This window comes from Telmatherina bonti, assembly GCF_933228915.1.
Source record: "Telmatherina bonti genome assembly, chromosome: 7".
NCBI classification, from domain to species: Eukaryota; Metazoa; Chordata; class Actinopteri; order Atheriniformes; family Telmatherinidae; genus Telmatherina; species Telmatherina bonti.
This window is the reverse complement of record NC_136625.1, coordinates 12,178,023-12,191,322: the sequence shown is the minus strand read 5'-3', so window position 1 is coordinate 12,191,322 and position 13,300 is coordinate 12,178,023. Positions and strand designations below refer to the sequence as shown.

At 37.9% G+C, this 13,300-nt stretch overlaps 1 protein-coding gene across 1 annotated transcript in view; it reads right to left on the bottom strand.

Moving 5' to 3' along the window:
• atp1a2a (ATPase Na+/K+ transporting subunit alpha 2a) overlaps positions 1 to 13,300 on the bottom strand; it is a 55,149-nt gene that overhangs the window by 875 nt on the left and 40,974 nt on the right. The window contains exons 18-23 of the mRNA XM_079243930.1: positions 11,008 to 11,162; positions 8,052 to 8,175; positions 4,263 to 4,408; positions 4,047 to 4,177; positions 3,806 to 3,907; positions 3,498 to 3,589 (exon numbers count right to left, since the gene is read on the bottom strand). Coding sequence (XP_079100056.1) covers positions 3,498 to 3,589; positions 3,806 to 3,907; positions 4,047 to 4,177; positions 4,263 to 4,408; positions 8,052 to 8,175; positions 11,008 to 11,162 — 750 coding nt within the window. The remainder of the gene's footprint in view (positions 1 to 3,497; positions 3,590 to 3,805; positions 3,908 to 4,046; positions 4,178 to 4,262; positions 4,409 to 8,051; positions 8,176 to 11,007; positions 11,163 to 13,300) is intronic.

Sequence of the window (13,300 nt, the reverse complement as noted above, 5' to 3'; positions counted from 1 at the left end):
CTCCTGCATATCATTTCAACTCAGCCTCACAGAAATGGGAAATAGTTTAGGAAGCATAAGCTACTGATACATGTCCACAGATGTCTTTTTTTTTTTTGCGCCTTTTTTAGACACAAAAATGAATTAGTAGATAAACACGGTGTTTCATGGAACAGTCACAAAATGACTGTCGGGTCACAATAAAGGCTTTTAAAATGACCCATCTGAAACTTCAGTAAGCATCTGTCTCACTTGTCTTTTGAGTCTGTAATGTGAGACATCATCAGTTAATTTTTCAGCTGATTCTGCATTTTAGAAACTATCGTTCTGATTGTCTGCTCAGCACATTTGGAGAATCTTTCAAAAATGTTTAATTTCCTCCTGTCTTGCAAAACAACCAGCTGTTGACAACACCACCCATCATAACGTTTTAAGATTCAGTTGCTCTTTTATCACTTAGCATCACAGTACCACTGGTTAAATTCAGGCATTAAATTAATCGGTGAAGGTCAAAAAAAGCATCACGGCTTGTGTAAGAAAAAAAGTGATGAAATATCACATAAATTGATGCTTTTCCTTCGTTACTACTTGCTATTTCCTTTGCTTGGTTAAACACAAAAATGGTAACACATTAGCCAGATGTCATACTCACATACATCCCATTAAAAGTTACCTACAGTTGTGCTCATATTTATTCATACCCTTTCATTAAAGAAGGAAAAACTAGCTGCCTGTAAAATAGGCTGAAACTGACTAAAGTAATAATAAATAAAAACTTTATGAAAATCATTACATTATTTTCTAATTGTGGTTCAATAGAAATATATTTTTTAAAAAAGCAAAAACAAATCAGATAATTTATTACATTTTACATCATTTATAAACTAATATTTAGTTGAACAATCCTTTAATGTTTCCACTCCAGTCAGGTGTTTTCTGTTCCTCTCAGTCAGACTTCTGCACCTGTTGACAGGTATTTTGTCCCACTGTTCAACAGAAAAGCGCTCTAATTTGTCCAGGACCAATTTGTTTGTTTGTTTGTTTTTTTTCTTTCTTCAATTCAATTAAATGAAAAAACAGTGTCTTATATTACTAAATTATATTTTTGCACATTTTTAGTTATTGTTCCTTTTTTAAGTCTCCAGTTATTTGAGTGACTGTTGTAAATTCAGCCTTTTCTTTAATGAAAGGGGATGAATGCATATGAGCACAACTGTATATTGTATTTAATCAGAACAAATGGAAAGACTTTGTACTGTGGCCCTGTACTGTGGGATCAGTCAGTCCTCTCTCGCACGGCTGCAGCTGGTGCAGAACGCTGCAGCGCGTCTTTTAACTGGATCTCGAAAGTCTGACCATGTTTTACCAATTTTGTCTTCCCTTCACTGGCTCCCTGTCCGTTACAGAATTGATTTTAAGATTCTTTTATTTGTTTTTAAATGCCTGAACGGTCTGGCCCCTCGCTACCTGTCAGACCTGCTGGTGAGGTATTCCCCTACACGCTCTCTGAGGTCCACAGATCAACTTCTGCTTGTCGTTCCTAAGACGAAGCGTAAACTGAGAGGTGACCGAGCTTTTTCTGTTATTGGTCCCAAGTTGTGGAATAAGCTGCCCCTGTACATTAGACAGGCTGAATCGCTTCTTGTTTTTAAGTCTTGTCTGAAGACTCATTTTTTCTCTTTGGCGTTTGACTAATTTAAAGGGTTGTTTTACTATTAACAATGTGCTGATGCCCCATTATGATGTAAATATGTATGTTTTATTGTTTCTTCTGTACAGCACTTTGGTCAACTTTGTTGTTTTTAACGGTGCTTTATAAATAAACTGGATTGGATTGGATTGGATTTATTCTGTATTGTGACTGTTTTATACTTTTAAACGAGACTGAGTTGATGACGGTTGAAGATGACTGTCATATACTTTTTTTTTCTTTCAAATATATAATCAAAACGTCTTCCTGCTTCATCTGAATTGGTCAGACCTGATTTTGTCAGCTATGTTTCTCCCCAAGATGCAGCTGTCTACTAAAATGTTGCATTGATTGAAATCTGGTTTGCACGTAGCAATTGGCCCGAGTATCAAATCAAATTAGTTTTCAGCTGTCATGCGTATGTATGATTTTCACTATTGGACATATTCTTGTTTATAAGCTGCGATTTTATGCTCCATTTAATGAATAAAATTCCCAAGCAATCTGCCAGACAGCAGCACGTTTACATGCTGTTTTGTCAGAAATCAAACCTGGAAGACAGAGAATAATCAGTCATGTGTTGCAGAGGCAGCAGCTTTGAAAGATGGAGAATCGTTCCGTATTGACTGGCTTGCATTCTGCTGGGTGGTTTTCAGCTGCTTTACAAAAAGAGCAACATCCAAAGTTTCTTATTGAGGTTAATCTTTGGGTTAATAAAAACATTTAGATGAAAATCATTCCAGCTCTTGTGCTACAAAGCTGGTACAATTGACATTGATTACGCTCAAATCTGTCAGAGATTCTAAAGCTCTCCTTTTGCAGTACATACATTATGAAAGATTTCAATAAGACAGCTGCGACCATTGTTGAAATTCCCTGCTTTCAAACCAGCTCTTTAAACGTCACACCTAAAGAAAAGCTAACAATAATCACCCATAAGTGCAACTCCATCTCAAAGCAATGCATGACAGAGTTACATTGATCTGTTTTCCATACTGGTGCAAATCATGAAGCAAAGACACATGAGCAAAATACAAATTATTAACCTTCGCAAGATTGACTGGTGGTTTGTGGATCACAAACTAATAGCGTGCTATTATGAGGGCATGTCATGTGTCACATCTATTTGTTTTGAGCTTTTTGCGCACCGTTTCATGCTGTCACCATAAATTACAAAACGATTCTTGTTGGTAGTGGCTCAGGTGGGAAAACGTGTCCTTTAATCATAAGCTTGCTGGCCAACACGGTCATAACGTGGTGGTTGTTTTATGTTTTACAATTAAAATGCTATCAAAGTCAAGGGATAGGGTTATTGGGAATGACCATTTATCTATTATATTTCTTTCTTTCATTTTTTTTTTTAAACAGTTTTTTATTTTTACTCTTGAAAATTAAACAGCTTTTATTGAACAAAATCCACTCAAAGCACTCAAAACCTCAAAACTTGCACCTGCGTTTTAGTTCTTTTAAGACTTATGCTTGTTTTTAACTACATTAAAAGTGAACTTCTCCGCATAATTACAAAGCTTGTTCTTTCACACCAGATCTGCAGAGTAGAGCTGTGACGGCAGTGTGAATCAGCGATGTGCTCGGAGCAGTTCACAGTCTTCTCTTTTTTAGGGTATTTACTTTTAACAAGGGCAGTTGTGAAGGCTGAGAAGTGCACACAGAATAGAAGAAAGGTCTTGACAGAAAATAGCACATGTGGCTCTAGAGATAAGAGAGTAATAACTTATATTTTACTATCACTTGACAAATTTTCTTCAAGCTTATTACCAAGACGAAGAAGTCCAAACCTTCAGATCTTTGTTTCTTGTAATAATCTTACCTCCTGGGCGCCTCCGCAGAATTAATTTACGAACTTCATCATAGACGAAGATGAGGATACTATATGGCAAAGCACAGAACCACCACATGATCCTAAGAGAAAGAGGAGAATGGACAAAGTGAAGAACAGGTAGAGTGCAAATTGTTCAATTCATTGCTGCCAGTTCTGAATATCATGACTACCAACGTGGTGTTTAAGAAGATCAGAGAAGATCATTTAAAGTTAAGAGTGACAGGTTCATGGCAGTCTAATACGACTTCAAGGGGTTGTTTTTCACGTCATTGGTGACATATGCATTCAGTGCATACTTCAAGGGGTACATGCGCAAAGCCACATCCATCCCAGGGCAATAGGAGACGAAGGCAGCCAGAGATGTCTCAATGAACAACCCAAAGATCAGGATCCTGTTCCTGTTCAGCAGAAATAAAGAACATGTCAGACAAACTAACATCTTTCATGAGGCGAGAAAGAGTAAGGTCACAGATAAGTGAAGTAGAATCGGATCAAACTTGAGCTGTAACTTGAATATCTACTGCTCCATCCACTTACTTCATGCCTTGCTGAAAGAGAGAGTTCCTCCTGGTCTTGCAGATGATAAGATCGGCCCACTGGACCACCACAATGCTGGTGAAGAAGGCTGTGTGGCAGGTAAACTCCACAATCTTTCTCTGTTCGTACGTCTGCGGGGTTCAAGCATTGAACTTTAGCATAAGTATGGGAATATTCCAATGGGTGTGCCGGTGGGAATCTGTCCCCTCGCCTTACCCACTGTTGGCCATAGCTGTCTTCAAGGTCATTGACTTCCCGGTCATCCCAGTTTATGCGGATTCCCACCAGGGTTTTTGGCCAAAAGCCATTTTCAGCCAAAATCACAAAGTAAGTGAAAAATCCTGCCAGAGCCTGGATCATACCTGGAGGTGGGGAGGTGGAAGGGAGGAGGGGAGGGTGTTATTAGTGCTTTTCTTTATGCATCCATGATTCTCTGTTTATTTTGTAACTGTGATTAAGATTTCCCTGAAAGTCTATAACTGCAGAAAAAATAGAAAGATACATTTTATTTTTTTGTTAGAAAATCCATTTACTAATCATTTAGATGTTGTAAAATGTGAGCCAGCTTATGTGTATGATTGCTTGATCCCAATTATTTGCACTGCACATCATTTTCCATAAATCAACAGATAACACGGCTGAAGGAAACTCTTGGAAACGACACATTTTTGTCGGTTTTGTTTGTTTTCCATCATCTGAGTCTGAGTCGGTGTTCTTCTGCCGTGGTTATGTGTCAAATTGTTTAACTTCCGACAAACATCTAAATGATTTTTAGAGAGTTTATATTGGCATTTAGTGACAAAGTCAAACATGTCAGCATTGCTGATGGTAGTCTGGTTTTAAATCAAATTAAAAAGGATAAGGCAATGACTGTCAGCCATGAGTCAGATGTGATGCAGAAACGAGGTGGTAAAGGAGCTAATACAACTAATCTAAAGTTAATGGAGGCATCAAGTAGGCAGAAATGGCAGGTGGGAGTCAGACCCATTGCATCTCCTTTATTACTCAGAGTACAAGTTATTACTTCTTGTACGAGGTATCACGTTGTGAAATTCAATCTATACTTTTTTGAAAATAAATTTGTCCCCATTTCTATTAAAATTTTGAATAATTATAAAACAAATAAAATTTAATTTAATTTACGGAAAGCATCTTATTGTCCAAAGCCAAGAGAAATTACATGGATCGTATAATGTCTCTTTTTGGGTTGTGTGGATCATGCAGTAGTGTCAGGTTTTATTTTTTATTTTATTTTTGAATTATTTGTAATTACTTTTTTGTTTTTAATCCCAAAATGGGTTTTGTGCAATTTATCTATGATTTCTGCTGCCTGGCTGGTTGGTTGCATGAGGATTAGAGTAGTAGTTTATCCTTTGATGTTGTTAAGGCAGCTTTTGTAACATGAGCAAGAGAAATTTCCCAACAGTGTGTCACATCGCATTGCATCCATTATATCGCATCAAATCGCATCCATCATATCATATCACATCGCATCGCATGGTATTGTATTGCATCATATTGCATCGCATTGCATCACATTCTATCGTATCGCATACATAATATTGCATTGCATCGAATCACATCACATCGTATCGTATCGCAACGCATTGCATCGCATTGTATCATATTATGCAATAATTTGTATAATTTGGAATTAAAACAATTCTAAACATAAATTGATTTAAATAAACTTCATACCAGGTACCTGTTGAAAACAAATAACTTTTTACTAAAAGGTTTTTATTCTTCTTATACTGTACAGGAATGTAGTAACAAACAGGTTGTGGTGAACATCTGTGTCAGTCGTGGAATTTCACAATCATTACAGGCGACAATTTACAAATAAAGCACACCTCTCTGCTAGGACTGAGATTAGCATGACTAACTTATGGTTTACATCAGGTGATTCCTGTTAAGACCAAAAACTAAGATTTTTTAATAGAACTTTCAAGAATACTTTTTTTTTTCTTAATTGCTTTAAAAAAGAAAACTTGAATGAAAACAAGAAACTGAATTGAATCTAAGTGATTAAAAGCTCAGATTCAGAAATGATTACACTAAAACAATTTTCAGACATTAAATATCATAATTAGGATATTTTATGCCAATGCTGCCAGTAGAAAATGTTGTTTCTTACTTAAAAAACACAAAGTGTAGCTACTTTGCACTGACTGTTGATAATATTAATATAATATTTACTTTCTAGATGTACCAGGGAACAGTGAGCTGCCATGTTTCGGGGCCTGGGGAGCCGTTGTGGGCAGTTATGGGCCTTGCTCAAGGGCCCACAGTGGTTCCCGTCTGTTGGCAGTTTGGGGACTCAAACCCAGGTTATCCAGACTCAAGCTCACCTCTTCAACTAGGCTACCACTCCCCCATAAATGAAGCACAAATTATACTTATTTCTGTATTTGACAAAATATTTACTAAATATAAATTATTTTCAAGCAATATGAGAAGTTGATCTCAGATATACATCATGTTATGCTGTTTTCTTTTCAACAGAACTGAAAGCTCATTAAAAAATAATCCTTTTCATTCTGAAACTGTGAACTAGGAAGTCAGTATTATTACAGAGTTACTAGTGTTACATCGGCCTTGACTAATGTTGCTTTTGCAAATCAAGGTTTGATACGGTACAGCTGCGTGCGAGCCTTAACATCACACTTCCTTATTCTATGAAATCATTAATCACACGTCGTCTGTGCGCACGCATCATGCATTGTTTTCATGATTAATTTTTAATAAGTGGGTTTATTAACAGTGATTCACAGATTAGTCTTTGTTTCTCTTCTGACTGGAGTTGAGCTCTGAAGAGCTTAGCTTGCACCATAGCTTCCAGAGAGATACTGAAACCTCTCTCTTTTACAAGCCTGTCACAAAGTCATTCACCGCAGTAACTACTCTACTCCTCACTTATGAGTCGCTTTGGATAAAAGCATCAATCAGTATAATGTAATAAACACCCACTCAGCGAAGTTGTCTGTCTCGCCTGTGTTGCTGCACCTTCATACATGCAGCAGCGATATGCGGCTGATCCTTCTCACATTGAGGGGATAATGTTTGTGATGGGAAACAAAGCATAGAAGAGCCATGCTGAATACTGCACCGTACTCTGTCACAGAAACAGAATAATCTGTATCCTTAGAAAGTGCAACATCTCGACACTGCTGCTATTTTTGCCAATGAATAGCTCCAGACAGATTTCATGAAGGCAAATTAATTTTTCTCAAACATTTTCAGCATGACAGACGTTATAAATCCCCATATACAACAGCCCCCCCCCAAACACACACACACACACACACACACACACACAATTACTAATCGAAGGCTGAGACGATGGATATTAATCCGCGCTCATTATGTTGGCAAATTAAAACCAGAAGGCGTTTTGATCACTCCACATTCGCCTCTTCGATTAAATGTTCACGAGGTGCCTCCGAACCTAAAACAGAAATGTCAGAACACCGGTTTATAAATGTGATTTGTTGCATCTTGCAAAATTTCTGCCCCTCTTTAATGTGAACTGATGTGCGTTGCCAGCTGTTTGGAGCATGTTCAGTTTTAAATGAAGCCCTATCATATTCTGCCCTATTTAACAGCATATGAAATTGGGCTAGTCTTTGATCTCTCACTATTCCCAAACCATAAAAAAGCAGAGATAAAACGGTGAGCGTTGACAGTGAGGTTTGAACGGCTGAAACATGACCAAGATTAAATAGCGGTAATAGTTGCGCTTTTGATTTGCTGTAAATGTCAAGACAATTAGAAGAAAATTGTGGGACTGTCTGGTCACCCCAGGGTCTATTTTCCTGAACCGTACCCACCAAAACATTTATAGAGACAGTGTGAAATGCTAGAAATTCTGATAAATGTCAATATTTAAAGATCTCTGAGATGTTTATTATCACCATAAAGTTGGTGTAAAAGGCCTGTCTCAGCTATTCAGGTTTAAGAGACACACAGATGCACAGACGGGTTATGAGACATGAGAGGTCAGACCTATCTGTCCGTATGCCATGCTGATGAGGCGTTCATTGACCAGCTTGTCTGTTTTAGGGTTTCTCGGTTGTCGCTTCATGATGTCGCTCTCCGCCGACTCGTAAGCCAATGAGATGGCTGGAACCTGGAAGAAGTGGGACGAACAAAGGCGGGTGAGCTTATTTTAGGCACCCTGTGGAATAAATTGGGAGGATTTTGTCTTTGTGGGCATCAGTACAAAGTCGTGGTGACAGTGCCATGCACAGTTAGAGTAGACTTATTACTATTCATCATTCAATCACAGAGCGGAGGGAGAACAGACACACAAAAAGGACAAGGGAGGAGGAAAAAGAGAGCGATGACAGTGACAGAGAGGGGAAATGGGGGGGGGGGGGGGGGGGGGGGGGGGGAGTGATTTTCAAAGCATTCATAAAACAAGGAGGGTAGAAAGGTCCCTGTAATAAAGATCTTATATTGGCGGGTTTTACCAGGTAAGCAACAGAGCAATATGTCTGACTTAGGGAGGGAAATCTCTGGGACTTAGGTGGGATTTAGGTGGGGACTTGGCACTGCTTGAAACTGAGCACATCCTCTGTAGTCTGCAAATCCAGTTTGTTTTGGTGTTACACTCTTCTGACCCGCAGCAGTGGAGGAAGATGAGAAGAGAGGAAGGCATGTGAAAACAGTATGTCTGACATTGATTTTTTTTCTCTTTGTGTGTACGTCTGGAAGTATAAACAAACCTCACTTTTGAAGCCTTCTTAAGCGTTCCACAGATGATAAACCTTTCTTTTTTTTTTTTACTTGCCAGCCTTTTTTTTTTTCCACGTTTGCTAAAAATAATCATCGCACACTCCACGTGCTGATTGTCACTGCTAAACCTCAGCAGGGCCCTGCAGCCTGAAGCCAGGAGTTGCACTAAGCTGCTAACAAGCTGTTAACAGCGTCACCAGCAGCCATGGGGAAATGGGTCATTTTTACCTGGGCACTGTGGTGTAAACACTTTTCCATCCACTTTCGTAATGATTTAGGCATTTACTTTGAAAGATTGGCTTTTTAGATGCAAAACAGGCGAATAGATTAGGTTCTTTTCAGCTTTGATCATCTTGTCTCTAAAAAGCAATCCAACAAAGAATTAATGCTCTGTTATTAAACATTCGGCAGCATGAACAAGTTTACTTCTGCAGCTACAAAACTGAAGCGGTTTGCCATTTCTGTCACCAAATACCTGATATGCGTATAATATACAAGCATTTTAATATATATACCTAATTAGGCTACTTGTAAAACTTTTGCCTTCGGCTTGCTGAGATGTATAAGAATCAGTTTCAGGTGCCCACTTGTGTTTGGTGGCTGAAAGCTGGAAAATGAAAGTAATGAACACAAAAGTCCTTTTGAATATTTCATTCTGTGATTCCTTTCTTTTGTAATGATGGATTACGCCCCTCAGGCAAGCAGCGTGCCAGCAACTCTTTATTGTTACTGTCGGAAACACAAAGGAGGGACTGGCATCTGGAAATGGAAGAGCTGTGAAATGTAAATCTGCATGCGAGTGTCACCCGGTCATTGTTCTGCTTCAACAAATGGACGGACGGCCGTGAGCCAAAAGTGAATTTCTCTGACACCCAAAATGAACAAATTAGACTAAAAATGGTCTCTTTTTACCTCCAGGCTTTCATTTTTTGACATCATTAGTAACGGTGTTCCCCCCTTGATGTCACCTTCACCTCACCTGTAGCTACACAACATGCTAATCATTAGTAGACTTTCATTGGAAAGAATTGTTAAAATTTTCCATTAATAAAAAAAAAAGAGACACATTTAAAAAAATAGAGCTTATGTGAACTCTGGTTGAACTTTGGGCTTTGAAATTTCTGTAAAGATGCTTGACAACTGATAGGATTTCTTACACGGTAACAGAGTTGTTGTCAAGGGCAGGAAAGGGGGTTTGCCTGCCTGGGGAGACACAGACTCCTGATGAAAGGTGCCTTCACATTAAGATAGTCCGCTAGACTCGGTCCGATTGGGGACTTGGCTCAGTTTGTGGGGGGTGTATCCATGTGGACTGAGATCGCGTTCACATTGCACTTTGGTCAAATGAGCCGAACCATTAGAATAAAAATATTCTCATTCCCACCAAAGGTGGCGCTGCTCTTGTATTTAGAAAAAGAGGATAAGACCCACATGAAGAAGAAAGCTCTGTTTCCTCCACCTGCAAGCTAAACATGTAGACAAAACTATCGCTGTTTTGGGCAGAAATACACTGCAACAATGGATGCAGTAACAACAGATGAGGTACGAGACTCTTAATGCGATTGCTATGTATTTACCCACAATGCAATGCTACACCAAATACAGGAAGGGACTTTTTTTGTAGTCCACTTCCTGAATTTTGTTAGTTTGAAATGGATTGAGACCTGCGTTTTGTAGGCGGACCGAGTCCGCTTCTTTGATCTGAATCAGGGCGGACTGACCCCAGGTGTGAGCCAGTAATATACCTTCAAATCATTAAAAAATATTTAGTGTAAACTAACCTTTGCCTGGGGAAATACCTGAGTGGAGGTAAATGTAGCATGAATGAACCTCTGCATGTTGTTCTACACCAGTTTGACCATTTTCTTGCCACCATTCTATGTAGGGGATAATATTTCTCTGTCCAGACTGTTGACAATTTATGAAGGGGGATATAAAAGTCATGAATGGTCATTAGTGCTCAGGAAGCTTGTACTTTGGTGTTTTTTTTTCATATTCATATTGTGTAGGATCATAGTAAATAATTATTGTTAAATAAATAAATGCACACATGCACATATTTACATATATATAATATACAGTATATAATATACAGTATATATGAGGACCATATTTTTGTTCTTAGTCTTACTAAACGCTGAAACTACATTAAATAATAAATCCAAAGTATTGCTGGCATTGCTGCAGAGGGATTTTTTTAAGGGTTTGTTTCCCCACTGCTTACCATGTCAGTGCCCAGATCAATGCAGAGGATGGTGACAGTTCCCAGAGGGAGAGGAACACTGGCGATGATGAAGAGGAGGAAGGGTGAAATCTCTGGGATGTTACTGGTCAGTGTGTACGCAATGGACTTCTTCAAGTTATCAAAGATGAGACGACCTGGAACAACCAAAAAGACAAGAATGTTTATAAAACTAAAAAAAAACAAACAGCTAGATTGAGATGTTAATATGAACATTCATGGTGTAATATTGTTTAGACATTATAGTATGAATATGCTTTTCCTGGTTTAGACTCTTTTCAAGGTCAAAAGAAATTCTGAATGACTCTCTTTCTGACTGCTTCATCAGCATAAACCCATTACAAATGGATTTTCTGAGACCCTATTAGCCAGCCCCAGTTCAATTAAATGACAGCCTCTTGAGGCAGGTCTCAAGTCAAAGCTCGTGTCCATCAGAGAGGGTGAAGCATGTCACAACACACTCCATGTACGCACATTCAGAGTAAGATTTCTTGCTGCTGACCTTTAGAATAAAAGATTTGAAGATTGTTTTCCTAAAGAGCTTCATTTAAAGCTCCTAGTTTTTCTGCTCTGCTCTTCAGCTGAAGACAAAGGTGAATTTGTCTCATGTTCCCTGTTGTTCAATGTTTTAATGTAACATATCAGTTTGTAAAATGCTGTTGCACGTAGGTCTGAACATGAAGAGAAACAGGACAAATCAATGCAAAGCTTTGTTTTTATTTCTGCTGACTACTGGATGTGACTAAAGCTCCACATTTCACTACCATGATCTTGGAGCTGGACATTAAAGAGCTTATCAGGCAGAAAATGTTTTGTTTTCATTTTAGAGTGAATGCACATTTTATTATGGAATTTAAAAAAAAAAAGTGACCAGTATGCTGATTAGCAAGAATAGATCTTCCAAATTGATTTTATATTGAATCAACTGAATTTTTTATTTATTGTTCTTTAATCTGAGAGGCTTTTTGGGTAGAAATGTACCAAAACTAGTCCTCTTTCTAAATGTTTTTTTTTTTTTAACCAAACCGTATTTGACAACAGTGATATTGCATTTTCCTGGACCTCGGCTGAAAGGAGGACATAGATGTAACCACCGTGACATCGCCCTTTGATTTATGGCTGCAAATCTTAGGCAATGATTTCAGCATTCTTTGACATTTCCATCAGCGCCTTTTGAAACTAGACTTTGCAAGTGGATTGGTCTGAGAAATGGAGACACATGAGCAGCTCTGTTGAATGGAGGGTTGTCAGTCACAAGGCAGCTACCGCCACAAAGGAAAATCACGATTTAAAAATAAATGCCTTGCACTATTAAAGTAGCAATACTGAACTTTGGCAAAGTTTTATTCTTTGCCAAACCCTAAAAAAAAACACCAGTTCAGCTTCTGTCCTGCTTATGTAATTTTGTTTTAGAATTCAGACTGAATAAATTCTGAATTTTAGAATAAAATAAAGTTTTGTGAGGCAGCAAATAAAGTGAAAAGTCATTTTCCTTTCAAATTTCTAAAACAAATCACACAGAATTCACCAGCTGGGCATTGTAGAGAAAGCCACTTAATGCCTGAATTTATTTACAATTATATAAAAGTGAATAAAATCAGGAATAAATCTGGAAAAAAAAAAAAAAGAAAAAAGCAGGAAGAAAATAAACTATTCTTAAATATAAAATCAATTATTAAAAAAATAATCAAAATAAATAAACATACATGAAAGTAAAAAATAAAGATTGATAAATTAAATAAATTAATAATATAAAAATAAGTAATATATACATAATAATTATAATAAATAATAAATAAATAAATAAAACTAAAATAATGTGGCATGATGGGGTTAAGACACATTGGCTTCATGTCTCAGACAATGAGGCCTCGTCTTTCTATTTCTGCAATTCACACTTCTAAAAACATTTTGCTGCTGTGGAACCAGATGTCCTGGTCAAATGCCTGTAAGTCTATAAATACAAAGCATTGATCCTGGATCAGTTCTGAACCACAGCTTGATCTGCCTCAGTCCAGAAGAAGGTCTCCTCTCTGCTATGTCATGCCTTCTTTTCTTCTGCCGACCCACATGACCGATTTTTCTGTAAGTTGTTGTGAATTCAAGTCTCAAGTAGTTCAAGTCTTTTCTTGGTGATGTCCTATTTTTTACTGACTGATGTATGACACTAGTCCAAGTCTCATATCTACATCTCACAACGAATCCTGAGAGAAGTCCAAAGCCGTGCTCGTAAAGCGTTAATTTTTAAACATGTTGAAATAATCATCTCCAGTGC